This window comes from Cynocephalus volans, chromosome 12 (assembly GCF_027409185.1).
Source record: "Cynocephalus volans isolate mCynVol1 chromosome 12, mCynVol1.pri, whole genome shotgun sequence".
NCBI lineage: Eukaryota > Metazoa > Chordata > Mammalia > Dermoptera > Cynocephalidae > Cynocephalus > Cynocephalus volans.
The window spans coordinates 24,473,790-24,500,938 of NC_084471.1; the positions used below are offsets into that span (position 1 = coordinate 24,473,790).

Here is a 27,149-nt window from a genome sequence, read left to right on the forward strand (position 1 = left end):
AGGTTGGGAGGACAGTTTAGCAATAATCAGGCAATTCACCAAACCTTTTGGCAGGAGCTATTGCCCTGCACCCTAGCAAACATCAGAAACACAGCACCTAACATCGTGTCTAGCATGCAACAGATATGCAATGAATATTTAGAATGAATGAAGGTGGAAGTTAGGACTCATATGGATTTGGGGATTCCAGTCTCAGTAGGCAAAAATAAGCAAGAGATTAAAATTATAACAGATTAATGTGTTCTCTTTATTAATTACTAACCACATGACTCTGAACTCCATTTCCACATGGTATGGAAAATAAACAACCCACTGTGTGATAAATAATAAGATATAAGGAAGCCCTCTGAAAGTGTAATATTCTACTTTGTCCATGCCATTTGATTACTCTCGAGGCTAAGAAACCAGTATAGCAAGACCAGTAAGAACATAGCTTCTAGAGTCTGATGGACCAGGCCCTGAAAATTGGCAGTTTTACTAACTAGTTGTATAAGTTGGACAAGTTATTTAACAACTCTAGTTTTGTTCATCATCTTTAAAATGGATATTTTTATAAGATTAAATAAGATAACGTATACAAAACACTTAATACAATGCTTGCTCCATAGTAAAGATCCAATAAATGCTATCGATCTTTTTCTGCATATCAGATACCTTTACAAAGCAGATACTCTACCCATTCCTCTTGTATAGATCGTTGAAACCATGTAAGCCACAGTTTCCTTCTCTGTAAATGGGAATAATAAAACCTGTATCACTGGAATGTTTGGGGGATTAAATGAAATGATACATGTGAAAGAACACTGTAGAAGTATATATAAAAGAGAGCCATTAAAAGGGATATAGAGGATTTCTTGGAAATGCAAGAGCTTAAGTGCATTTCTCTGGTTCACATCCTTCTGTATCCCCTCAGGAATGACCAACATATATAAAAATAAGGAGGAAAAACTAAACATCATGGGTGATATCTGCATGCCAGTTATTTCAAGGGTTTCTGCAAGATAAAGAGCAAAGTGAGCTAGATTGAAGATATGCAAGATATGTGATTCCCCATATGTGAAGAAACAACTCACCAAGATAGTAACTGAAGAAGACTTAGAAGGTTAAAGGCAGGAAGTGAAGAAATGCATGGGGGCAGTGAGGAGGTATAGTTGGATCCTACCAGTACCACTGGAAGGCACACCCGCTGCCAGAGATTAGCAAACAAAACTCATGTAACAGGTTCACTCCTGACTCACACTTAGGGGAGACATTGTCACAGTTGGTTCTTAATGAGGACAACTGTGACAAGTAAAGAATGGGAACACTGCCCCAGTTAACTCCTGGCTGCTCACCTCGTATACAGAAAAGAAACATTGGAATAGAGAGAGAACTTCCTCTTGTGACTGCTATTAGTTCTGGTCCTCTCCTAACTCAAGATCAATAGACAAGTGGTTCTCAATTCTTATCATCAGAACCATGTCGAGGGTTTGTTAAAATACAGATTTCTGGGGCTCACCACTGTAATGGAGCCTAAAATGTGCATTTGTAATTAGTTTCTGAGATATGCTGATACTGCTGCTCTGGGGACCATACTGTGAGAACCACACTTCTAAACCCGTGTGCACTGTTCTTTACAATAACCACTATCACACATGACTATTTAAAACAAAATTTATAATCTTTCTGGAATATTAATTAATTAATTAAAATTTAAATTAACATTAAATGAAATTGAGAATTCAGTTCTTGAATTGTACCAGCTACATTTCAAATGCACAATAGCCATGTGTGACTAGTAGCTACCATATTGCACAGCACAGATACAGAACATTTCTGTCATCACAGAATATTCTGTTGGACAGTCCTGCTGTAGACTAACAAAGTAAAACTGCAGTGAACAGGGCCATGACCATGCACACTTGCAGGAGGCACATTTGAACTATGTGAATGGAGGTCCCTGGAGTTGTGCAATATGGCAGAACTAATGATTAATCTAAGCTTTTCCCTTCTCCCTTCTTACGGATCCTAAAGAACTCAGCTCAATTCTCCAAAATAAATAAGCCAAGATCTCCCTCTGCAAGAGTTAGCAAATGGAAAAAGAACAGGATATACTCATAGTAAATGATACCTCAAAAATGAAGAGTTGTTCTGAGGAATCAAAACAATGCCATCCTATGAAATAAAATTGTTCTTAAGAAAAAAGAGTTTTCCAAAATTCTAATGTCCAAGTTCCGGTCAAGATAGCAGAATAAACAGTCCCCAGTGTCACTCTGCCCCACAAATCAATGAATTTACTACTGTAAAAATGTAACATCAGCCAAGCTCGGGCTGCTGGAGCTCAGATAAAGAGGAGGAGAGACCTATGGAACTCATGAAGGTGGGAGAAACCACTATGAGAGAAAGAAAAAACTGCTCTCAGCCTTTCAGGCCACGGCTGCTTTAATGCTGGAGCTCATGGAGCAGGAGCTGGCAGAAGCTGCAGCTGTGCCCCTTAGATGGAGTTACTTGGAAGTGGCAGGGGAGAAGAGTACTTTGGTGGCCCCTAGGACAGCAAGACCACTAATAGGGTTCCTGTGGACCCACACAGGAGTGAGGAGCCAGAACAGCTGAAAAAAGGAGCTATTCAGAGGCTGGTGAGTCAAGGCAGGGGACCGGTGCAGGGCCTATCCCATGTGAAGTGTTTGGGGCATGGGTGGCGGGGGGAGACAGGGAGAACACTGGGACACAGCAAGGACAGCCGTTCCACCCCCCAATCAGCACAGGACCACTCAGAGGAGACTGGTCAAGAATGCAGACACCAAGTATCTGCAAAGCCAGAAGTACCTATAAGGTCAACCATTAAACCCCGAGCTGCTCAAAAAGTCTTCCCTAGGGAAACAGCAGCAAAGCAGCAATTTACCTCAACCACAGAGCTCAAGTACTGGTCCCACAGGAAGTTCCCCTGTGTTAGAAGTAAGCAAAGGACAAAAACTTAGTTCTGGCCCAGGCACACCACTAATGCCTTGGGGCCCACCAATGGACAGGAGGCATGGAGCCAGGGGCAGGACCCCCACCCACAACCACTCATAACGCCAGCACCTTGGGGCCCCACCCAGGAACCAGAGGATTGGAGCCAGAGACCAGACCCCACTCCCACATATAGGCACACCCCCAATGCCTAGGGGCCCACCCAGGAACCCAGGCTAGCAGCCAGGGACTGGACCCCCTTTCCACAACCAGGCACACTGTGCCAGTGCATCAGGACCCTGCCCAGGGGTCTGAGACATGGAGAAGGGGACTGGACCTCCCTCCCAAAACCAGGTACACCATGCCAGCACCTCGGGGCCCACCTGAGGACCCAACGCATGGAGAAGGGGACCAGACCCCCCTCCCACAACCAGGCACACTGTGCCAGTGCCTTGGGGCCTTCCCAGGGACCCGGGGTAAGGAGCTGGGGAATGGAACCCCCTCCCACAACCAGGCACACCAGGACAGCGCATCAGGGCCAGCCCAGGGGCCTGAGGCATGGAGAAGGGGACTGAACCTCCCTCCCACAACCAGGCACATGTCACCAGCACCTCAGCCACTACCCACGGACCTAGGGAATGGAGAAGGGGATTGGACCCCCCTCCCACAACCAGGAACATCGTGCCAGTGCCTTGAGGCCCACCCAGGGACCCAAGATATGGAGAAGGGGACTGGACTCTTTTCCCACAACCAGGCACCCTGTGCCAGAGCCTTGGGGCCTGCTCTGGGACCCAGAGTATGGAACTGGGAACAGGACCCCCGTCCCACAACCAGGCACCCTGTGCCAGCAACTTGGGGCCTGCCCACGGACCCAGGATGTGGAGAAGGGGACCGAACTCCACTCCCACAACCAGGAACACTGTGCCAGAACCTTGGGGCCCATCCCGGGACCTGGGGTATGAAGCTGGGGACCAAAACCCCCTCCCACAATCAGGCACACTGTGCCAGCACATCGGGACCTGCCCTGGGACCTGGGGCATGAAGAAGGGGACAAGACCCCCTCCCACAACCAAGCACCCCATGCCAGCACCCTGGGGCCTACCCAGGGACCTGGGATATGGAGCCAGGGACCGGACTCCACATACCCAACCAGGCACACACCAGTGCCTCAGGGCCTGCCCAGGGACCAAGGCCATGGAGAAGGGGACTGGACCCCCCTCCCACAACCAGGCACCCCATGTCAGCTCCTTGGGGCCTGCCCAGGGATCCAGGGCCTGGAGAAGGGGACTGGATCCCTCTCCCACAGCCAGGCGCACCATGCCAGCACCTCGGGACCCACTTGGGGACCAGGGAATGGAACTGTGGATTGGACACTCTCCACAACCAGGCACACTGCCAGCACCATGGAGCAGGCCAAAAACATCTCCTCCACATGGGTGGCCCACCTCAGGCACCACAATAACCATGGCTGCCACGAAGGTGGCTAGATGCCACAACCACCACGCAGATGGTCTGCCAGCCACTGGAGTGAGTTGACACAAGGAGAGTCACCAGCAGATTTAAGAAAGGAGGAGGATGTCTCTCTCCACAGAGCCCATTTCATAGTGACGAAAGAGACATCTGCTCTATGATAGTACTGGGGGACCTGATCATGTGTCTCAGCATTGGACAGATCATTTGGGCAGCAAATCAACAGAGTAACCATTATTCTTTCAGAAGGAGAGAAGAAATCTAGGGTGATTAGAGGCGGGAAGGGGGAAGGAAAGGGGGATGGAGAGGGATTGGTCAAGGGGCATAAAGAATAATTATGATTTGTAACAATATATTTGCTAATAATATTGATTTGATCAACATATCTCAATGTTGAACCCCCAAAATATGTATAATCAATTTTGATTCGATTAAAATTTTAAAAAATAATAATACTAATTTCAAAGTAAATGCAACAATATATGCAATGCTGTATGAAATCAGAACAAACAGTTATGAAGAGTTAAAACCATAAGGTTATAAAGGCTTTGGTAGGTGAATAATATTCATGTCGAATTTAAAACTGTAATAGATGCGAAAAACACACTGGATCGTGAGAAACCCAAGTCAGTAAAGTAGATTAACTGAAGACATCCATAGACAGAAGAAATGTACAGAGAAAGAAAAATTATTTAAAATTATTATAATTAGAGGAATGATCCAAGAGATCCAATATGCATATGACAGGAATTTCAGAAGAGCATAACAGTGAAGTAAAGCATCAATAAAAGGGAAAACAGAATCAAACTTTTATTTTTTTCTTTATGAGCTGAAGAATGTCTTAAATAAGTAATCACAGATTTATTGAATATAAGCAAAATTTCTAAAAGAAACAGACTTACAGTGGGAAATTTTAGATTTTTATGTTTTCAAGGATACGAAAAAGTTCTACAAGAATCTAGACAGATATTAACATGACAAAACAGGTTACTTACAAAGGAATAAAACTTAATCTGATATCAAACACTCTTCGACTCTACGTACCCAGAAGACAATGGGGAAATGTCTATAGAATCATAGAGAAATGGATTAGGACTCAAGGTTCAAGAATTATGTGCCCGGTCAAAATGTGCAAGATCATAGAAAGTAAGTCATTTTTAGACATGTATTTTCAAAAACAACCCATCTTTTTGAAATAATTGCTCAAAGACATAATTTAGTTGATCAAGAGATGAATAACAAAATTCTCAAGAATGGGCAATGAAAATATCAGTATAAAAGACTCCGGAATGTAAAATGCAAGTTGCAGGACAGAAAATGTGTTTTTAAATACTTGTTCTCAATATGGTTGTAATACAAAAAATCAAAAAGAGAAGACATAAAAATCAAAAAGAGAAGACATAAAATATACAATAATATAGTATAACGCTTCACTTAAAACCCCAGATTATTTTAATATAAATTGGGAAATGAGGCATGAGCATGGGTGAGGAATTTGGGGAAAAGAGATAGAAAGTATGCTAATTTTCTCATTTTAGAACTGCAAATGGTTTAGCAGTCAAGAGTATGCACCGCATTCATATGCTGCCCCACCACATAGTGGTGCCTTACCTATAAGATGGGAATACCATAATATGCCAGAGTTATATAGGAATGAAATCAGATAATGCACATAAAGTACTTAGCACCTATAAGCACTCAGTAAATATTAGCTATCAACTTATAAAGAGAGAAACTACAAGATACTCTTGCAAACGGGGCAAAAAGGTCTGAAGATGATTTTTGTAACAAAAATAATGACTAAAAGAATATATACACGCATACATACACACAAACATATCCTCCAACTCATTATAAAAGACCAAATGTGTACTCTTTAGAAAGAAAGATCAAACACACATATATCAGTTATTTCAATATTTCAGAAATTGATACTACAGAACCATTAAAATAAACATGTTCTCATTTTTTAGGTGATACTTAAATTTTTTTATATTTAAATTTTAAAATATATTACAAAAACACTCAGAGTGTCCTAGTTTTGTTCAGGGAAAACGTGAGCATAGAAAACAAAACACAGAAAAAAATATATTTTAAAATGTGAATAGTAATTATTGCTACATGTTGTAGTTAATTTTCATTAGTAACTATAATGAACATGTATCTTTTGATAAACAAAAAAGGTTATTTTATTTTTAAATAGCTTGTTGTTAACTACTGCTAATATTTAAGAGTGTATCACTCTAGAATTTTTCTCCACATGGAAATATTTACATATTTATTTTACTCATTCACTCAAAGAGTGTTTATTGATTGATTATCTGTTGTGTTCCAGGCTTTGTTCTAATCTCTGGATATAGCATTGAGAAAAATGGACAAAAGTCTCTGTCTTCCTGGGATAGCATAAATAAGCAAAATAGATAGTTGGGAAAGAGCAGCATAAATAAGTAAAATATATGTTTTTTTTTTTTTTTTTTTTTTTTGGTCTTTTTCGTGACCGGCACTCAGCCAGCGAGTGCACCGGCCATTCCTATACAGGATCCGAACCCGCGGCGGGAGTGTCGCCGCGCTCCCAGCACCGCACTCTCCCGAGTGAGCCACGGGCTTGGCCCTATGTATTTTTATATTGATAGATGGCATGGAGAAAATATGAAGCAGAGAAGGGGATAAGGATGAGCAGTTGCCGTGTTAAACAGGGTGATCCATGGAGGTCTCATTGAGGAAAATTATGAAGTAAGCCCTCACTAGGGATAGACACTTGGAGAAAGTGTTGGAGGGGACGTGTGGCTTACTTACTAAGGGAAGAGAGTCCCAGGCAGAGGGAACTACAAATACAAAGGCTGGGTGACACAGAAGAATGCCTAATGCATGGGGGGGAATAGCAAGAGGCAATATGGCTGGAAATGAGTAAGTGAAAAGAGAGTACCAGGAGCTTATGTTGCAGAACTGGGGCAGAACGTAAACAGCGCTGAGATCACAGATGGCCTCACAGGCTATTGTAAGGATTTTGGCTTTTACTCAGAGTGAATTGAGATGCCAGTGGAGAGCTTTGAGCAAAGGAATGACATGATTTGACTTGCTAGTACTAGGACAACTCTGATTTCTATGTTGAGAATTTCCTGCAGAGGTGCAATGGTGAAGGGTGGGAGACTAGTTAGGAGGCTATGCTATTGTGTTGCATTTATCCGGAGGAAAAATGATGGGTGAGAAATACACAGATTATGTGTATATTTTACAGATAGAGCCACCAGCATTCGCTGCATAATTGGGTACGGGGTATGAGAGAAAAGGAGGCATAAGGATGACTCTGAGACAGTTGGATAAACAACTCTGGAGTTCAGGGGAGAAGTCAGGTTGAAAATAGAAATTTGGGAGTTCTTACTGTTTAGGTGACTGTTTAAGTCCTGAGACTGGGGGAGACCAGCAAGGGAATAACTGTAAAGAGAAAGGGAAGAGGTCCAAGGACAGTAAGCCCTGGGGCACTTCAGTGCTTAGATATTTGGGAACATGAACAGAAATGAGCGTGAGCACAGCTGAATGGAAAGAAGCAGCCAGTGAGGTAGGAGGAAAACCAGAAGACAGTGGTATCTTGTGAGCTGAATGAAAGTGTTTCATCCAGGAGTGATAATCGCTATCAATTGTATAGTTGATAGGTCACATAAGATAAGGATTAGGACTGTCCATTTTAGCAATGTGGAGATTTTGCTGATATTGATAAAGGACACTTTGGTTGAGGGATATGGAACAAAAGCCTGTGGGAGTAGATTTAAGAGAATTAGAGAGAAATTCGAATTAGCTCCTCTTTTGCAGAGCTGAAACACTTTTTTCCAAATTTTCGTACTTCGATATTTTGTTAAAGTGGTAGAAATTGCATTAGATTGAATTTCATCTTTTCCTATCCATGGAAAATTACATCATGCCCCCAACCTGAAAATTGCTGTGGGTTATTTTGCTGTATGAGCAGGCCATTTACCAACACCTCAGCTGAAGTGAATCTCTCCAATTTCCTTGATGATGAAAATCCAAGCATACATACAGACCCTTTGCTTAGGCCCCCTGTCTGCTATTTTTGCAATGTCTTCTTTAATTAGTTGAGGGGTCATGTGAAAGATAGCAATAAATGATTGATTTTCTAAGCCATCTTACATACGTCTACTTCTTCTCTCTGGATCAGATGGAAATGTTAGCAAAGTTGAGCATCGCACACTGTTGCCATGGCTATAGCACCAAACCCTTATAGAGGATTTTTATTTTACATCAGATGTTTCTTACCATAGCAACAGCTTGTTGATTTAAAACATAACTCACTAGATGTAATTTCCCTTTAAAATTTCTGTATATTTTCTATGGCATGTCGTGTTAATTGGATTACACTTTTGATGACTCTCCTGCTCTTTTGAAGTGAAACATCTCTTGGGATGCAGGTGAGAAAAATCAAGGCTGCTCATTGCTTCCAGGAATAGAAAACTCACAGGACACATCTGAGTCCATTACATTCCCAGAGCTTTTACTGAGGATATTTGGGTGACTTTGAGTTCAAATTCAAGGTGTATCTTTTGAAAATTTAATCACAGTGATTATTTATTTCAGACTAATTAAAATAATTTTCACCCTTTTTATACTGCAAAATCACCCTTTTTTCTTCGAAGATCTACTTTTTTGTTTGCTTGTATTTCTCCAGAATAGTTCTTTTTTTTTTCTTTAAAGATCTACTTTTTTGTTTGCTTGTTTTATTTCTCCAGAACTGTTCTTTTTTTCACATTCATAACCAGTTTGGATAGTGTAAAAATAGAAAGTCTTTTAAATAAGTTAAAACAAAAGACCAACACTCTTGAAAACAACAGACTTGAGTAAAAGGGGCTCTTTTCTCTCTTCTCCCCAATATAGTCCTTTCTGTTGGGGAAAATACATGGTTACAGTGACTGCAGTATTACAAAAAATACATTTTGGTAAGAGAAAAACAAAACCTCTCGGTTCCAAATGTAGTTATTCAGTATAGGCCATCTATTCATCTGGCTCTAGGCTATGGGAATTGCTCCTAGCACAGAACTCTCTTTGAAATCCCTAACTCCCTAGGGGGTCAGAGATAGATGAGAAAATGCCCCTATGAACTTGGCTCATACATAGGAAACAAAGAAGTTAGTAGTTGAGGGCAACAGAGGAAAGGCGTGTGGGAAGGGTGAATGTAGCTAGCTTCCTTTCCTTGCAACAGGAGCTTCTTTCAATGCAAAGTGCATGCCAAGACAGATCAGGCACTCTACCAAAAAGATACAATAATTTAGTAATACGGTCTGCCCAGGCAGCTTAGCAGCTGGAAGCGAGGGAGCTTTGAGATTTGCTATAAATGGTGGAGAAACTGGTTGATAGCCTTTCTCCTCTATTGAGCAAAGGGAGCAAGAGAGAAGATTATAAAAATTTGAAATCACAGCCAAACAGCATGGTCTGTTCTGGTTCAGGAGCTGCCAGAACTCCAGCATTCTATGGCTTCTGCATTAAATGCTGAGTTTGGCAGACATGGGGCCAATAGGCCGGGAAACAACAGAGCTCACCTGGATGCATTTTCAGAAAGGTAGCTCCTGATCTTAAGTTGCTTAGAAGAGGAATTTTATTGCGTATTATATCTGACACCATTCAGCATCTAAACATAGCAACTATCTTTCTGCTAATTGTGCAATCAGAATAAATACCCAAAGGTCACTGCTGATACCTGGAAAGAGGCCCACTGGGTGATTTTCAAACTCTGGTAATACTCAGATAGGACACTTCAGTGAATGGCTCATTGTACTGATGCCATGGAAAAGTCTGGAGTAAGCCTTAAACCCAAAGTCTTGTAATGGACCAGCCAGATTTGTATCCCATACTTTCTCCTTTCTTCAGTAGCTATGTGATTCCTCATCAGTGCAAACCTCATAATAACACCTACACCCGAGGCTTGCATAAGGGTTTAGTGAGATAGGATGACCTTGAACATAGAAGGCATTCAATAAATGTTGATTCCCCTCACCTAGTATGAAATCTTAGCCTATGTAATTTTTGAAACAAATTTCTTTTGAGGGAATTGGAGTTTACTTAAATTAATTTCACATACCTTTGGAAACTTCGATTGATTTTTGACCTTGGGGAATTAAGAGAATGAAAATTCCATGTTGCCCTGTGCCTCATCGTTATTTATTTGACTCACACTTCTATTTCAACATGTAGGTGAGCTGGAAAGACTTTCTTAACACTTGGATAAAAATGAACAGACTAGCTAGAGCACATGAACTCAGTGACTAGGGAAACTAAGCAGATAAATAAACTACAATAAGGTTTATATAAGTCTACATTATAAATGGAAAAAAATAAAACAAGTAGATAACGTTTCTCCCTAATATTTTTGGTAAAACCCAGAACCTCTTTAAAAGTTTGTTGAGACATGTTGACAGTATGTGTATGTGTACACACACACACACACACACACACACACACACACACACACACACACACAAGTTTAACTGCTTTTATCTTTAGTCAAATCGAGTAGATCTAGAATATACATACAAAACTCACTGTATGATTATCTGGCATGATCATCTTTTTTTACTGAATGTCATAGAATAGTTGGGACTCTAAAAATCATCAAACCTCCATGAAATTTCTTTTCTGTTCTTTATAAAAACACTTTTTAGGGGGATATTATTTAAAATGGACTTGTTTTTTTTTAATCCATTATTGGAGTAAGCTTGTTGTTTCATTTATATAATTCCCAGGATGATTTATTGATTTCTATATTGCATCATACCCTATAAGCTACAAACATGCATGGCAAGTCAATTTATCATACTCCCTATTTAGTAGGGTACAAATCATTTAAGAAGTCACATTAAAAACTTCTGAGTTTTTCTTAAAGTAAATTTTTATAAATGTACATTTTTACAATAAAAATATTTTGCTTTAAAATATCATGTCAGTCTAAGTGCTCTGAGAGATCTTTCTATAGAAGAACAAATACATTCTGAGTAGGACACATTCTTTGAGACATTGTCTGCTCTAACAACGCTTGCTCTGTAAAAAGTATGACAGAAGACAAGAGGGTTGATGTTGCTCTGAGTGCAGATGTTAATAATAGCATTGCTATTTGGGACACTGTTCCATGGTTCGGTAGTAAATTTGGGAATCAGAGTCAAGATCACCCAAGGAAGTTGAAAGCAAATAAATCCTCTAGGTAGGAAAGCTTCCCTGGTTAGATTGACAAGCTTCCATGAATTAAAATCAAGTAAAGAGTTAATAATAAAAGATTTCTAAACATCTTGAAAAGCAAACCACTGTAAGTAGGTACTAGCAAAAATAGCAAACAAATATTTAGCCCCCAATGACTGTACATTATTGTTACCGGAAATAAGAAATCGAGCTCTCTCTCTCTCTATATATATATATATATTTACACACACACACACACACACACACACACACACACACTCACACAAACACACAATGTTTAGAGAAATAAAATGCCCAGTCTTGAAGATGAGTAAAAACAACAACTATCAATAAATAGCAGGTAAATTTGAAAAATAAATGAAATATCTAGACAAAAAATGTAACACTTTTATTTTTAAAATATTAAATGAACATGCTAAACAGCTGCTTATGCAATGAAGAGAGAATTAACGAGTTGAAGAATAGATTTGAAGAAATTATCCAAAGTGTATCACAGAGGACCAAAGAGGCAGAAAATATGAAGGCTGGGATGAGAAGCTTAACCTAATCAGAGTCTCAGGATGAAATTATAAGGAACATATAGCAGAAGAAATTTTTTGATGGATAATAACTGAATTTTTTCCAGAACTGAAAAAAAAAAAAAACCATGAATTCACAGGTCCAGGAGACACACTCTATTTCAATCAAGATAAATAAAAAGAAATCCATACTGAGACTCATTATTGTGAAATTGAAAGATACAGAGAAGATTTTCAAAGCAGGTAGAAAGGGTGGACCACCTACAAGATAGACAGGTGTAATGGCAGCATTATCAGGGAAATGATGGAAGCCTCAAAAGAGTGCAAATAATATCTTCAAAGTGCAAGAGAAATAACTATCAACCTAAAATTGTGAACTTTAAAAAAACTATTTTTAATAAATGTAAGTAAAATATAAAGACATGTATAGTTGAAAACAGAGCATTTACCACCAGGAGGTCTGTACGAAGGGAAAATTTCAGGGATTACTTGAAGAAGAAAAATGATCTCAGGCCACTCTGAGGAAGGAATAGAGGGTGGATAAAATGGCAAACGGGTATGCAAATTCAAATAAAAATGGTCTGAATAAAATAATAACACCTGACCTGTAAAGCTAACAAAAATAATTAAAACACTGACAACAATGTTTATTACAGAAAGAGTAATTGAGTTTGCAGTGCTCTAAAATTTTTAAGTTGTTTCGGATGGGGGCAGATACGATATTGTTTAGAGTTTGTTAAATTGAAAATGTATGATGAAATTGTAAGGGTACCTAAAGAAAATAAAAATAAAGTGTATAAATTCCAAGCCTTACATACATAGAGAGAAAAAAATGCAATAAGAAAAAAAAAAGGAAATAAAGGCAAAATATATGAAGGATAACTATGCATCAAAAAGTAAAATAGTAGAACTGAGTTTAAATATATAAATGGTCAAAATGAATATAAATTAGCTGAATTCACCAGTTAAAAGGAAGAGATTGTTAGATGTTAGGAAAACAAAATCCAGCTTTATGCTCCCTAGAATAGAACAAGAATGTAAATGCTAAATATCAAACATGGTGAAGCAGCATAAGTAGAACTTAGACATTTTAAATGCTTATTTTAGAAAAGAAGAAATGTTGAGGACTAATGGGCTATAAGCCAATCTAAGAAATTTTATAAGAATGATAGATAAAACCTAGAAAAGTAAGGGAAATAAAATAGTTAAAAATAGAAATGAATGAAATAGAAAACAAATATAAAATCCACAAAGCCAGAAATGGAATCTTGGAAGACACTTAAAAATGATGCACTTTCTAGTAAAAATGATCAAGCAAAAAGTTCAAATAAACTATATGAGGAATAAGAGTAATAACTACATTTATAAAAGAGATTTGAGAGATAAGAAAAAATTATGACCAACTTTGTGCCAATGATTTTAATACTGAGAGAAATGGACAGGTTCTAGATAATTATAGCTTACTAAAATTCAAAAAGATATAAAAACCCCAGATAGTCCTACAACTATTTAAAAAGTTGAATGAAAAATTTAAAATCTTCCCACAAGAACTATGTTGAGTCCAGATTATTTTGACAGGTAAATTAAATGCAAAAGGTTTTTTTTCTTTTTTTTAAAAGACGAAAACTTTTAAGAAACAGATCATTCCAGTCTTATACAAACTCCTCTGGAAAACTGAGAATTTTCCCTAACTAATTCTGTGAGGCTAGTAATCTTTATATCAAAACTAGACAGTTAGCAAAGGTAAAATGAAAGGTCTATTTCATTTATGAACATAGATGCAAAAATCCCAAAATACTAGCAAAATGAATTTAGCAGGATACCAAGAAAAAAGTTTATTATGACCACAATGAGTTTATTCTGTTAGTATTCCATTAATATCTGTTTAACATGGGATGTATAAAAGTCATTCACACTAGTAGATTAAAGGATAGAAATTACATAATCAACCCATGTTTTCAACAGGTGCAGAAAAACATTTTATATATATATTCAACATCTAATCATAATTAAAATTCTCAGCAACCTTAGAAGAGAATATATTCATGTTAATAAATGGTTTCTATCCAGAACTTAAAGAAAACATTTAAGAAATGTTTAAAATTGGAGAAGTTAGAAATATTCTATGGTAGATGAGATTATTGTTCTCCATTTTTCACTGTCTCTTCTGCCACAGTACATTGTAGCAGAGTAGGTGGCATTTACATCATCACTCCATTTAATTTAGGTTTAGACACATGACTTTCTTCTATCAAGAACTGAAGAGACAGTGTGCCAGTTCCTATAGCTGAGATATAAGGAGGCATCACATATTTCCACTGTGGAAAGACACATCATGTGGCCTCTGAACAACCCCACTCTACACTCATGAGATAATAAGAGTGCAAAAGGCAACTAAGGTCTTAGTATTAGTCTGAAAATTGTTTTGACCTCACAGAACCCCTGAAATAATCTCAGAGACCCCAAGCATTCTTGGACTACATTTTGAGAACTACGACGTTAGTGTGCATTTCCCACAAACAAGTACATTCTTACACAACCACGGTGCAACCAAATCAGGAGATCAACATTAAAGCATTACTACCATGTATTCTTCAGACCTCATTCAAGTTCTGCTAGTTCCCCAAATAATATTTTTAATGATGAAAGCGTCTAGTTCAGGGTCACACGTTACATGGAGTTGTAATGTCTCTTTAGTCTCCTTTAATCAGGAACAGCTCCTCTAACTTTCCTTGACTTTCATGACCTTGATACTTTTGAAGTTTACAGGCCCATTATCTTGTAGAATGTCCCTCAAATTGGATTTATCTGATATTCTACATGATTAGATTTAGATTACACATCTTCTGCACGAAAATCTACAAGTGATCCTGCATTTTTCTCAGTTTGTCTTATCAGCTGGGGTATGATTTGGATTTGTTCTGTTACTGATGATGTTCACCGTGATCATGCAATTAAGATACTGCCGACCAGATTGTTTCACTATAAAGTTACTCCTTTCCTCTTTGTAATTAGTAAGCATTGTATGGGGAGACAATTTGGAATTATTTACATTTCCAATTCCTAATAAACTTTTAAATCATTTATTTATTTATTTATTTATTTTTATGGGCTCATGATTTTCCTGTTTTATTCAATGGGTCATAATCCATTACTGTTATTATTTTCCTAAAATTGTCCTCAATTTAACCAGTTTAAGCTGGCATCTCTGTCCTGCTGACATGCTCCATCATTCTTTGAGCACTTCCTTGCCTTCTGGTATAAGATGTTTCAGGCTCATCTTGACCTTTTCCTGTACTGGCCCTGATATCGGTCATTTTTTAATGGAGCCCTGTTTCTTTTAGTGGAAAATATATCTGGAAGCCAAAATCTGGGCTTTACTTATTGCTATTGAGATGTCAGTTCTTCAGGCCCTCTCAATGGGCAGAGTTGGGTAATATATGTAAATATATACATACACAAATACATATATATCTACCTACTTATCTTGAAAACATTGGTATCTTCCATTCCAATCCAACACCACACATCTAGTTTTCTCCTTCTTTATATATGTAAAACCCTCTTTAAACGGTGAGAAACCTGGTTCCCATTATCCTTAATGATGTTACTTATTTGATCAACCCCTCTGTAAATAATCAATATCCCATATCCATTGCCAACTCCTCCCCACTCAGACATCTTTTTCACCCTCATAGAGATTTGACTCTCATGTCAGTTTATGCCCAGGTGTAAACACCCTACTGGGACTCTGTCACATTACAGTGAGCCATTCCCACATGTGGACATCCTCCTTTCCCTGAAGGGGCTTTGACATCCTGTGCCAGGCCACCCCATACGTGAATACTTTCCTCTTCTGGATGTGAATACTTTCTTCACTCTGCCTGGGTTCTGACACCCCCTGCTAGGCTGACTCTCTTCAGGGACATCTTCCTTGCTTTGCTCAGTTTCTGACTCCTTCTGCCAGGCCACTCACCCTGCATGGATTCCCTCCTCACCCTGCCTGGGCTCTGACTCTCCATGTTGGGCCACTGTCCCATGTGGATGCCTTCCTAACCCTGTGTGGGCTCCAACATGCTGTGATGGCTTGCTCCCAAACATGGACGCCACTATGACCCTGACCAGGCTCTAACACCCCACTCTGGGCCACTGCAAACCCTCCTCCCCACTTAGGTGTGGATTCCATCTCACTCTTCCCCATGTAATGACATTAGGACTGAATTGCTTATGGAGTGAAAGCATAAGGGAAAAGGGAGAGGCCAGCCCTCTCATGTCTGAGCTCCTCTACGTATGACCTCGGTTGCTCTTTCAGAGCCTTGATCATTTTCTCAATTTTTTTAACTAATTTTGAAATTTTAGGTTACAGTTTTCAAATTCTTCGGGACCATATTTTTTTTTTTTTGTTTTCATTAACAGTTGAACACATTTTCATCTCTTTTTCTTGCAATGTCTTTAAATGGGGTTCTATCCCTATCCTCTTTTGTTTCTTATGTTTAATGAGAAGGGATGTCCTGGACTATCAGGAAGAGGCTCCCATTTGGGAGCAGGGATGAGCTGCAGTAGCTTTCCCCACTTCATGGCTCAAGGGCATTCTCCTTTGTTGTTACTATGAACTATTAAGAAATATGAGTACTTCTCTGCTTGATTCAGGAAGGCTTGCTGCTACTACCTGGGTATTCTCCAGGGTTCCATGCACCTCACCTTTCAGAGCAGCACTCTCACATTTGGACACTGTACTTTGCTCTTATGTTACTATATCCAAGGTCTCCCTCCACTGGACCCCTGCCCACTTCCCCATTATATGAAACATTATATGAAATGTTTTTCTCCCTGACATCTCCAGCGTTTTCACTCTGTTCAATTTGTGTTCTGCTCCTGAAAGCTTTTCTTCAGAGTACATCTCTAGCCTACTAAAAGTGTATATTTATTGGATATTTCTGAAATTCTCAAGGACTTAAGCTACTTCCTGTCATCCTGGTGCAAGATTTTTTCAAGTTCTCCTTGTTTCCAGGTTCTATTGCCCAGCATCCTACTTAGCAGGGGATCCTTTCCTTTTGGGAATCTGTATCTGATGGCAATTTCTTTTTTGTTTGCTTTTATTTTATTTTATTTTTTTCTTTCTGATGGCGATTCTGCGTTCCGTGACTCCACAGAATTGCCCTTTCTCTTCACCACTACAGCTGCACAGAGGCTGACCCAGTTCCGGATCCTGCTGCTATAACAAGACTTTGCTATGCCTATAAAGATATCACCTGTAGTTTTGTGGTTTGGTTTTCTCGCTATTATATGCTCATTTTATTCTTTCACTGTCCCACGTATTGTTTTTATGAGGGGACTTGAGGAGACTAATTTTTAAAAACAGCACTATTATGTTCTTGCAGTGATCTTCTAAGGGTATAAGTCAAATCACGTCCTCACTACCTTTGTCTCTGATATGATCTCCAACTATTGTACCCATCCCCCACTATTCTGTTGCAACCACACTGGGCTTCTTATTGTACATAATAGCCTTAGGGGCTTTTCATATCTTCTTCCTTCCACCTGCAATAATCTTCCCCCCCAAAACTTTGAATGATTAACTTCTTCACGGTCATTCTCATGTGTGTTCGATGTTAGCTCCTCAGACAGCATTCCCTAATCACCTTACAGCATCTTCCTTTCATTCCTATCACATTACTTTGCTTTATTTTCTTCATAGAACTTACCATCATCATAAATAATGCAATTTTTAAAAAATTTGCCTATAGTTGTCTCTTTCACTGGAATGTAAGCCCTATGAAGGCAGGACATTGTCTTTGGCACTAATACACACTTGATGCCCAGGAAGTGTTTTATACATATTTGTAAAATGAATTCACAATTTATACTAATATCAACATCAGTACTAGAATCCCTGAAAATGGAAAAATTTTTGATTTTCTAAAGGGAATGCAATGACCCAATAGACAAAAATAACGATGTATAGTAGAAGAAGAAATCACTTGTTTTCCATCTATTATGGAATTTTGGGTTTATTACTATTCAGATATCTACATAGGTGATAAAGATCAGGGGCAAAGATGGATGAAAAGAGACTGAACTGCTTACTACTGGATATTTACTCTGACATTTCTTTGAAATGCTAATGATGCTTTGAATAACTATCAGATTGGAATTCACACATATTTAGTTCTGTGCCTTGGCATGACATATCCACTTATCAAAAGAGAAGTGTGAAATTAAATGAGACAAGTCATGAAAACAGTTTAATCTATATATTGTGCCTCAGTTTCATCTAAAGAAATAGTAGGAAAACACAAAAATTCTTTCCAAAGTGTACTTTTTAAAAATATACAAGCACAACCAAAGGAGTAAATACCATATGATTATCATGTCAAAATAACAATCTTTGTTGAGTATTTTAAACAGTTAATACCACATTTCCTTGTAAAAATGAAATCCTCAGGATTAAAAATTGTTACAATAAAAGAAACATATATTCAATGTGTTCTATAAAACAGGAATTATTCTCACTGGTTTATGTCTTCTTATGGTCCAAATATTTTCGTTCCCCCCAAAATTCATATGTTGAAATTCTAACGCCAAGACTTCAGGCTGTGATTGCCCTCATGAATGGAATTAGTGTCATTATAAAAGAGACCCTGAGAGCTCGTTCCCCTCTTCTATCATGCAGACACAGCGAGAAGGCACCATCTATGAACCAAAAAGTGGGCCCTCACTAGACACAGAATCTGCTGGTGCCTTTATCCTGGACTTCTCAGCCTCTAGAACTATGAGAAATAAATTTGTTTGTGAGCTTCCCAGTTTATGGCATTTTGTTATTTCAGCCCAAATGGACTTAGATGCTTCTTTTTTATTCAGTTTTCACAACACAATTAGGTATTCCCAGATGTGGAAACATAAACATTGCCAGAATTTATTTTGAAGAGCCTATTAATTCTTAAAACTTGGGATATAGGGTGAATCAGCTTTCTGTTGTCACATATCAAACCATCCCAAACTTAAAAGCTTATAATAATAGCCATTAATTTAACTCATGAGAGAAGCAGCCCCCAACTTGGAAACTGACTCTTTTCTAAAACTCACCTTGACCTGAGTTAACATTTTCCCAGAAAATCAGTCTTAACAATTCCGGGACCAGTGAACTTTTTCTATAAAGGGCCAATTAGTAAATATTTTAGGCTTTGTTGGCTGTATGGTCTCTGTTGCAACTACTCAACTCTGCTGTTGAAGAAGAAAGTAGCCCTAGATGATACGTAAACAAATGGGTGTGACTGTGTTCCAATAAAACTTTATTTACAAAAAGAAAAAAAAACTTGGGAGCTATGAATCTGGTGGGTGTTTTCTTCTGGTTTGGGACAGACTTATCTCATCTGGGCTGTGCTTGCATCTGTGGTCAGTTGGCAGATTGGCCTGGGGTTAGCTGGTCCTGGATGGCCTCACTCACATGTGTGGAAGTTGGTTGGCTATTGTCTGGGATTGCCAGGGGTTGACAGTGTATTAACCTTGTCTTTTTATTTGCTGTTTTGTTTGTTTGTTTTTATGCTTTGACATCTTTGGGCCTTGTTGACCCTGGGGCGGCTGACCCTCCCAGGGCTAGCTAATTCCTAGAGACAGCAAACAACTCACCTGTGAACACACTTTTCATATGCAAACCAACCAATCAAGAGCCCATTCTGACAGACACCTTCTTTACTGAGCTCTCATCCTCTAGGCCACACTATTTACTTGCCCTAATCACCCCAGAGCCAGGTACCAGATAGCTAGGGACAGCCAGTATGCTCCAAGACCTTTGAAATTATCCAAATAAGCCAATCTTAAACTGCTTATCCCCGCTTTGCTTCTTCCTTCCCACAGAAACCACAATAAAGCCTCTTGCCCAAAATCTCCCCTCACCACCTCTACCTCCTGACCGACCCTGGTGCTTTCCTGTGTGGCCCCTTGTGGCCGTGGTGTGGCTCCTCTTCTTGGATCTATGATTGTAACAGTCCATCTTTTCAATGGTAATTGTCTCCTGATTTATTGTCTTCACCATACCTGAAAAATAAAACCTACATTTGAAAACAGCTGGATAATGTGTCATTTTATCATCCAGCAGGCCAGCCTGGCTTGTTCCCATGGTGGCAATGTTCCAAGAGCAACAAAAGAACAAGTCTAATGCACAAGTGCTTTTCAGATCTCTGCTAATATCATGTTTGCTGCCACCTCATTGACCATCTCAAGGCACACAGCCACACTGAGAATCAGCGTGGGAGGATTCTGGCTGCAGGGAGGGGTGTGGCTACAGGGAGCCATGAGCAGATTGGGGACACTACATCAATCCACCACACAAGCTTTTCAGAGGCGTCACAGTAGCTTCTCATTTTCTTTGATCTGAGTCAACCTTTAGAATTTGGCCACTGAAATAAGCAAGTAATATTTGTCTTTTCACCATTCTTGGCAAAAATGTTGCCAACTATCATGATACTAAGAATTATTCCCAAAAAACTAAGTTTATGAGCTAATAACTAAATTCTCTTTTACCTAGAGAAGTGACTTCTTGTGACTAGAAGACTTAGACAATATAAAGGATTTGGGGCTTGTGATTATAGTCATTTTGGTCAAACCACTGAGGGGATGGTCACCTAATAATATTCACAAAAAAACTTTAAATAGTATTACACCCTAAAACTCTCCTGATTTTAGGCAATGAACATGGTCAGAAACCCTTTTGACTGAGATTTACAAAATCTTTTTCCCATAATAGGCTGACTCTTTTCAATTTTCCTTTCAAACCTGTCAGCCTTCTTCAGCAACTTTCAGAATGACATTCTAAACTTCCTTACTTTAAAATTCCACCTTCCTACTGCATTACTCACCATTACTGTCATCCTATACCAACCTGCTTAAGTTGTAAAGCACTATGGGGATCCAAGTAGCCTAGGAAGAAAAAAGAGAAAATAAATTGGAATAGAATACCAGGCCTTATTTCCTGTTGATGTTAGTTTATCTACAAGAAGAAAACCAAAACAAACGAATGAAAACTCTAATGCTCTTAGTTCACTTTTCACAAATTCCAGAAACAGTCATCAACAGCCGAAACATGTCTCTCTCCACAAAGAGCCCACTTGCTTGTCCTCTGAGTAAACAACTCCAGATTGTTCTTTTAACTTAATAGTAATGTATTTCCCAGGTCAATGGATGTTAGGATCTGATAGACCTTAGTTTGAATCTCAGCTTCACCACTTACTAGGTGGGGAAACTTCAGCAACTTAAGTTGTCTAAGTGTGAGTTTTGACTTCTAAGAAATGGACATAATAGGCCCTAAACTCTAGTCTTTAGAGAGGGTTCAAAGCTGCCTTGTCCCGGTAACAACCCCACTATTCTACCCCAAGAATGGTCTCTGTTATGAGCGGAAGACAGTGGAGTTATCCAGGACACAATGTGGCTACTTTAGAAAGGGATGGAGTTTGTTGTGGGAAGACTAAAGTGATTATAATAGTACAGAGGGGTGTGGATTGTGAAATACTGTCTCTTGGATTTCCCTTCCTGTCACTTTTCTTTCTTCCATCTCAGGATGCTGACATGATAGCTCTGAGCAGGGAGACATCTCTTTGGAAAAGCCAAGCAGGAACCAGGATAAGGTCTGGGGATATGTAAAGCTAGGAACAAACCTGGCTTTCACCACTCCCAAGGACAGAGCACTGTATTAGTCAGGATTCTCTACAGAGACAGAACCAATAGAATATGTATATAAATATATGAGAGGAGATTTATTAGGGGAATTGGCTCACTTGGTTATGAAGGCTAAGTCCCATGATAGGCCATCTGCAAATTGGATGCCAGTAGCATAGCTCAGTCCAAGTCCAGCAGCCTTAGAACCAGGGAAGCTGATGGTGTGATTCTCAGTCTGAGGCCAAAGGCCTGAGGGCTTGAGGTGCTGCTGGTGTAAGTCCTGGAACCCAAAGGCTGAAGAGTCTCCAGTTCTGATGTCCATGGGCAGGAGAGAAGAGCACAGTGCAGCCCTAGTGGACAGGGAGAAAGATTTGTCTTTTCCTCTGTTTTTGTTCTCTCTGGGCCCCTAGTGGTTTGGATGGTGCCTGCCCATAATGAGAGCAGATCTTTCCCAACCAGTCCACTAAGACTCATATGCTGATCTTCTCTGGAAACACCCTCACAGACACACCCCAAAATAATGCTTTACCAGGTTCCTAGGTAGTCCTTAACCTAGCCAAGTTGACACCTAAAATTAACCATCACAGGCTCACCCCTTGTCAACTAGGTGCCCTTATTTATCTCCTTAAACCATACTTAATCTCCAAATGAATCAATAACAAAATAATAGTTCTGCCTAATTTGATGCAAACAACTGAAAACACATTAATCCCCTGCCCAGTAGAGGAGGTGAAGTCCTTAGGTGATGTTTACTCTTCTCCTGATATCCCAAGACTTAAATACAAAGAGTATGATGTAAATAACAGTATTTAAATGCTGATATAAAATTAGTAAGTCTTATGCTACTTGATAAGGAATAAGAGAAACAAAAATAAAATAGGGAGGACAAACAGCGTAGAGACCTGGGTCCAATCCTCAATATGAAGAGTAGATTTGCCTGTAGCAATCTCTAGGCAGATGTCTGTTAGGACTTACTGTGGTGGCCAGTTTCTTAGAAATACGAGAACTCAAAATCTTAGCCATACCTCTTTCCATCAGAAAATCATGATTATTATTAATAATAAGTTTATAACATTGTTATGAGGATCAAATGGAATGATACAACTGTAACTTCTAATTCAGTGCTGAGTAAACAGCCCATGTCCATTAAGTGTTACTTGTTAATTTATAAAAACTTTGGTGTTTGGGGGTTTATAATAATAACCAACTTCTTTAAAGCATGAGTCATCAAATCAACTTTGGGTGTATTGTGATAATGTACCACACTGGCTATACTTGGCTTCTTCTCAAGAGTGAGTTATGGGTTTATCAGGTAGTTTAACTTTTGATCTTAGCAAATATTTAGCTATCTATATGAGTTAAAATGACCACTGAAAAAAATAAACTGACATCCTCTACTAAATTCTTTAGGCAGGTTTTTACACAGTGTGTCTTTAAAAGACAAATTAAGTCATTTAAAAAACGCATGGTGTATTTTAAATTTCAGGAAAGAATTACATGTCATCTTAGAAAAATTCTAAGGCAATAAAAATTATCATTCATCCTTAGTTTCTTTTCTGCATTACGTTTCCAAAGATCTAAGGAAATTAGAAAATAACTAATGCTATTTTGGAGAAGAAAGAAAAAAGATAGCTTTGTATTAGTAGCTTAACGTCAGTTTTCGGTAAAAGAGTCTCACTTTTTAGTGATATTATGGATTGCATTATTTGCCTGTGTTAAGCCAGAACATCCTTTTTGCCTAAATCATATAACATTATATGATTAGTTTTATACTTAAAGTAATACTATAGGATTATTAACTTTAAATTACTTCTAATTATACTTCAAGATTTTGTTATTGAATGTATTTGCTGCGAGTAGGGCAGGGGGATGTCATTTTATGTGATCTTGATGGACCTGCCTGATGTCCTACTGCATGATGAGCCACTTACTGTGAGAGTTTGGGTGTGGGCGTTCCACTTTGAGAAAACCCAATTTCGTTTATTCAATATAAAACATAGACCCTAAGGACAAGGGAGAAGGGTGTGCAGACATTCCATGAACACCCAGTTTGTACCTTTGAAATAAACTCTAAGGTATAGCATGAAGATGTGATCCACACACACGCATTTTATACATGGCACTGTAGGGTCGTGGGTATTTCATAAAGTGAGGGTATTGCTATGTAGTAATAAATCAAATGTCTGGATATGGCACAGATTCGTAAGGGCACTGCTATTGTATCGTGGCTTTCAGAGTCCTTTGTAAACAACCATCCTGACATTCTTCCTCCCTTTTGCAGATGACCTTTCTCAACAGGAGGACAATGATCCCCCCAAAGAATATGATCCTGGGCAATTTGCAGGCCTTCTTCACGGGTCCTCTCCAGCCTACGAGTCCCCCGAGAATCCATTGCATCTCTATGGGAAAAGAGACCAATGTGAAGGACAAGTGGAAGTCAGTTCGGCAAACAGCCCTTTGCCTTTCAAGCAGCCTCCAGTAGAGAGTAACTCGGAACCTGTAGTAAAGAAAGTTAAACCCAAAGTGGTCAGTAGAACGATTTTTCACAAAAGAAGCAACCAACTCGAAAACCATACCATTGTTGGCACAAGAACAGCCAGGAGTGGGTCGCGGAATGGAGACCAGTGGGTTGTGAACACGGGGGGGTTCGTGGAGAGAGCCTGTACTCTGGGGAGAATAAGGTCACTGCCTAAAGCCCTGATTGACATGCACTTATCAAAAAGTGTCTCTAAGTCGGATTCTGATCTCATTGCCTACCCATCAAATGAGAAAACACAGAGGGTGAACTGGAGTGAGCCTGCAACTGCTGAACACAGTTCCAAAGGGAATTCCGAGAGGACGCCGTCCTTCACGTCTGAATGGGAAGAAGTAAGCCTTGTCTTTTTCATTGTTCTTTATAAAAGGCTTTGGAGTTGAGGGAGGACTGGGGGAAGGATTTGCAGCTTTTCAAGTCTTTCAGAAGCAAAAAAAAAAAAAAAAATTAACAAATATATACAGCTCCAACTGGAAGGGAAAGATTCTATGGGTAATACATGGTAATTTCACAGCAAGTGTAAAGACAAGCACAGTTCCACACGTGTGAGGACATCTATTGTCTCCATAGAAATTGATATCAAGCAGAAGTAATAACTAGCTATGAGGTGAACAAGAAAATGTTCACATCATGACCTACCAAGCACTGCAGCTGAAAAATTGAGAAAAAGCTTGGTATTTTGCTCTGTGTCATTTTGCTACTTGCTAAACTCTTTGTTAGCTTGCCTCCATTCTTATCTTATATTTTCAAAAAAGCTCCTTATAATATTAACCTTAATGGTAAACAGAGTGCTCCTGGCTCTTCTCTAAGCACCATACAATAAACACTTAATATTTTCCTTTTTACAACTAACAGAGAAACATTAAGGAAAAAAATGTTTGGGGGTCAAGTATCACCAGTTTAAGTTCTACTTACAGGCAAAATCTTTAATTTTATAGAATTATTCAGAAAGTAAGTGCCCTTGGAAAGTTATGAAATATCCTTTTTCCCTAAGGAGTACTAATCATAAAGTTTTTTGAATTTTTTTCTTGAATTTCTTCAAAGAATGGACCATAATGTCTCTTGCTATTTCATTCTAACATGTCACATTTTGTCTCTCAAAAGACTGTACCAGTTGGTTTAGGTTTTGAAGCACAATATGTCACTATAGAATTGTGAGAAGTAGAAATAGATATGGTCCTGATATTGATGTTGTTTTTTTTATTGATTGATTATGTATATTTGTGGGATACAAAATCGAACATCAGTACGTGTGATATTGATATTCTGAATTGAGCTGTTTGGGAAAATCAGTTAATATCTCCTCTGTTTCAAGGTGAACAAAATGGAACATTCAAGTAATGCTCATTGTCCTTTCTGAAACTTGCCATCTCACGTAGTTTGTTAAAGTGAGGAGAAGGAGGATTAAGCCATAAAAGGCTGTCATTTAATCTATCAATTCTGTAAATTCCATACTCATAGATGGTTAGTTTTTCTAGTATATTCATTTCTTATATGTATTAACTCTCTGAATAACATCTGAAATGCTTTTCTGAATCATTTTTTGGAGGCAAGATAAATTAATATTTAACTCATCTCTTAGCATTAAGTTGTTTCTGTGCCTAGATTCACATGATTGGATGCCACTAATCAGCTTGTGGCTGCTCAAATCACGTACATAGAACTTGGTTCCAATGGCCGTGCCTGCAAACTGAAATCCACCCCTTCACCAGTCAGATGATGCATGCTTTCAAGCAGAAGAGAAAGGATGCCACAGAGCCCCTTCCCTTCTGAATTTAAAGAATACACAGTTTCTAACTTACTGACCCATCTAACAACAAAGTTTATTTTAAGAAATACAGAGAAAAAGCTAAGCTAATTTTGAAAGTTTAAGAAAGGAGAACATAATGTATATTTAAAAACATCATTCAAAAGATGTCTGCTTCCTTTTAAATCCTTTCTCTTTCAGTCTCTTAATTGTGGTATTGCCATGGTAATAACACCAAGAATATATGCTCCTAGCATTTGAAAATTACTCTAAAATGCAATGTTAAAAGTGAATGTAATGGTCCATTTATATGGTTTTTGTTTCTCACAGATTGACAAAATAATGAGTTCCCTAGATGTTGGAATCAACAGTGAACTTGAAGAGATGAATGGTGAGACTGCAAGTAAGGAAACTTTTCCCTACATTATAATGAAAAAATTTGCTTGAGAAAATAGCCAAAAGATGATAGGAATCTTTAGATAATTTCATGTTTTATCATAATAACAGTAACAGTAGCTACAAATTACTTTCTTCCACTCTGATATCTAATAACCATGACCTGGAAACAACATCAATTATAAATATACTAATTTAAAAATAGATGCACAGATATATCTATATATCTTTATCTATATACCTGTGCATCTATCTATCTATATGTGTATATACATATACATATATATATATATATAATATATATATATTTTTTTTTTTGGCAGCTGGCTGGTACAGGAATCTAACTCTGGACCTTGGTGTTATCAGCACCATATTCTAACCAATTGAGTTAACCAGCCAGCCCCTTATGCCAGTTGATATTAATGAAGTTTCAACTCCATGTAGAGCACAGTATGAAGCACTTCAAAATGTTCTAGAATCTGATGATTTAATACACTACTATTTCTCACTCAGTGAAATGTCCCCTTCATCCTGGCCGAAGTGATTAACAACTTCTCCCGAGTTGTAAGCTCTAGTTTGGAAAAAACTAACTGTGTTACTCTTCTTCGTGTATCCTACTGTACCTAGCAGAGCATCTCACAAATGGTTGGTTTTGCAATCACTATTTAATATCACCCTTACTAAATATTGCTTTCTTCCCTAC

At 38.6% G+C, this 27,149-nt stretch overlaps 1 protein-coding gene across 6 annotated transcripts in view; it reads left to right on the top strand.

Moving 5' to 3' along the window:
- The window catches only part of ANKS1B (ankyrin repeat and sterile alpha motif domain containing 1B), a 1,093,604-nt gene that overhangs the window by 620,773 nt on the left and 445,682 nt on the right, over positions 1–27,149 (top strand). For 4 of the 6 annotated variants that reach the window (XM_063076110.1, XM_063076111.1, XM_063076113.1 and 1 more), the window contains exons 13-14: positions 24,052–24,638; positions 26,381–26,453. In XM_063076110.1, the coding sequence (XP_062932180.1) occupies positions 24,052–24,638; positions 26,381–26,453 (660 nt within the window). The remainder of the gene's footprint in view (positions 1–24,051; positions 24,639–26,380; positions 26,454–27,149) is intronic. The other 2 variants (XM_063076112.1, XM_063076115.1) reach the window with 1 other exon arrangement.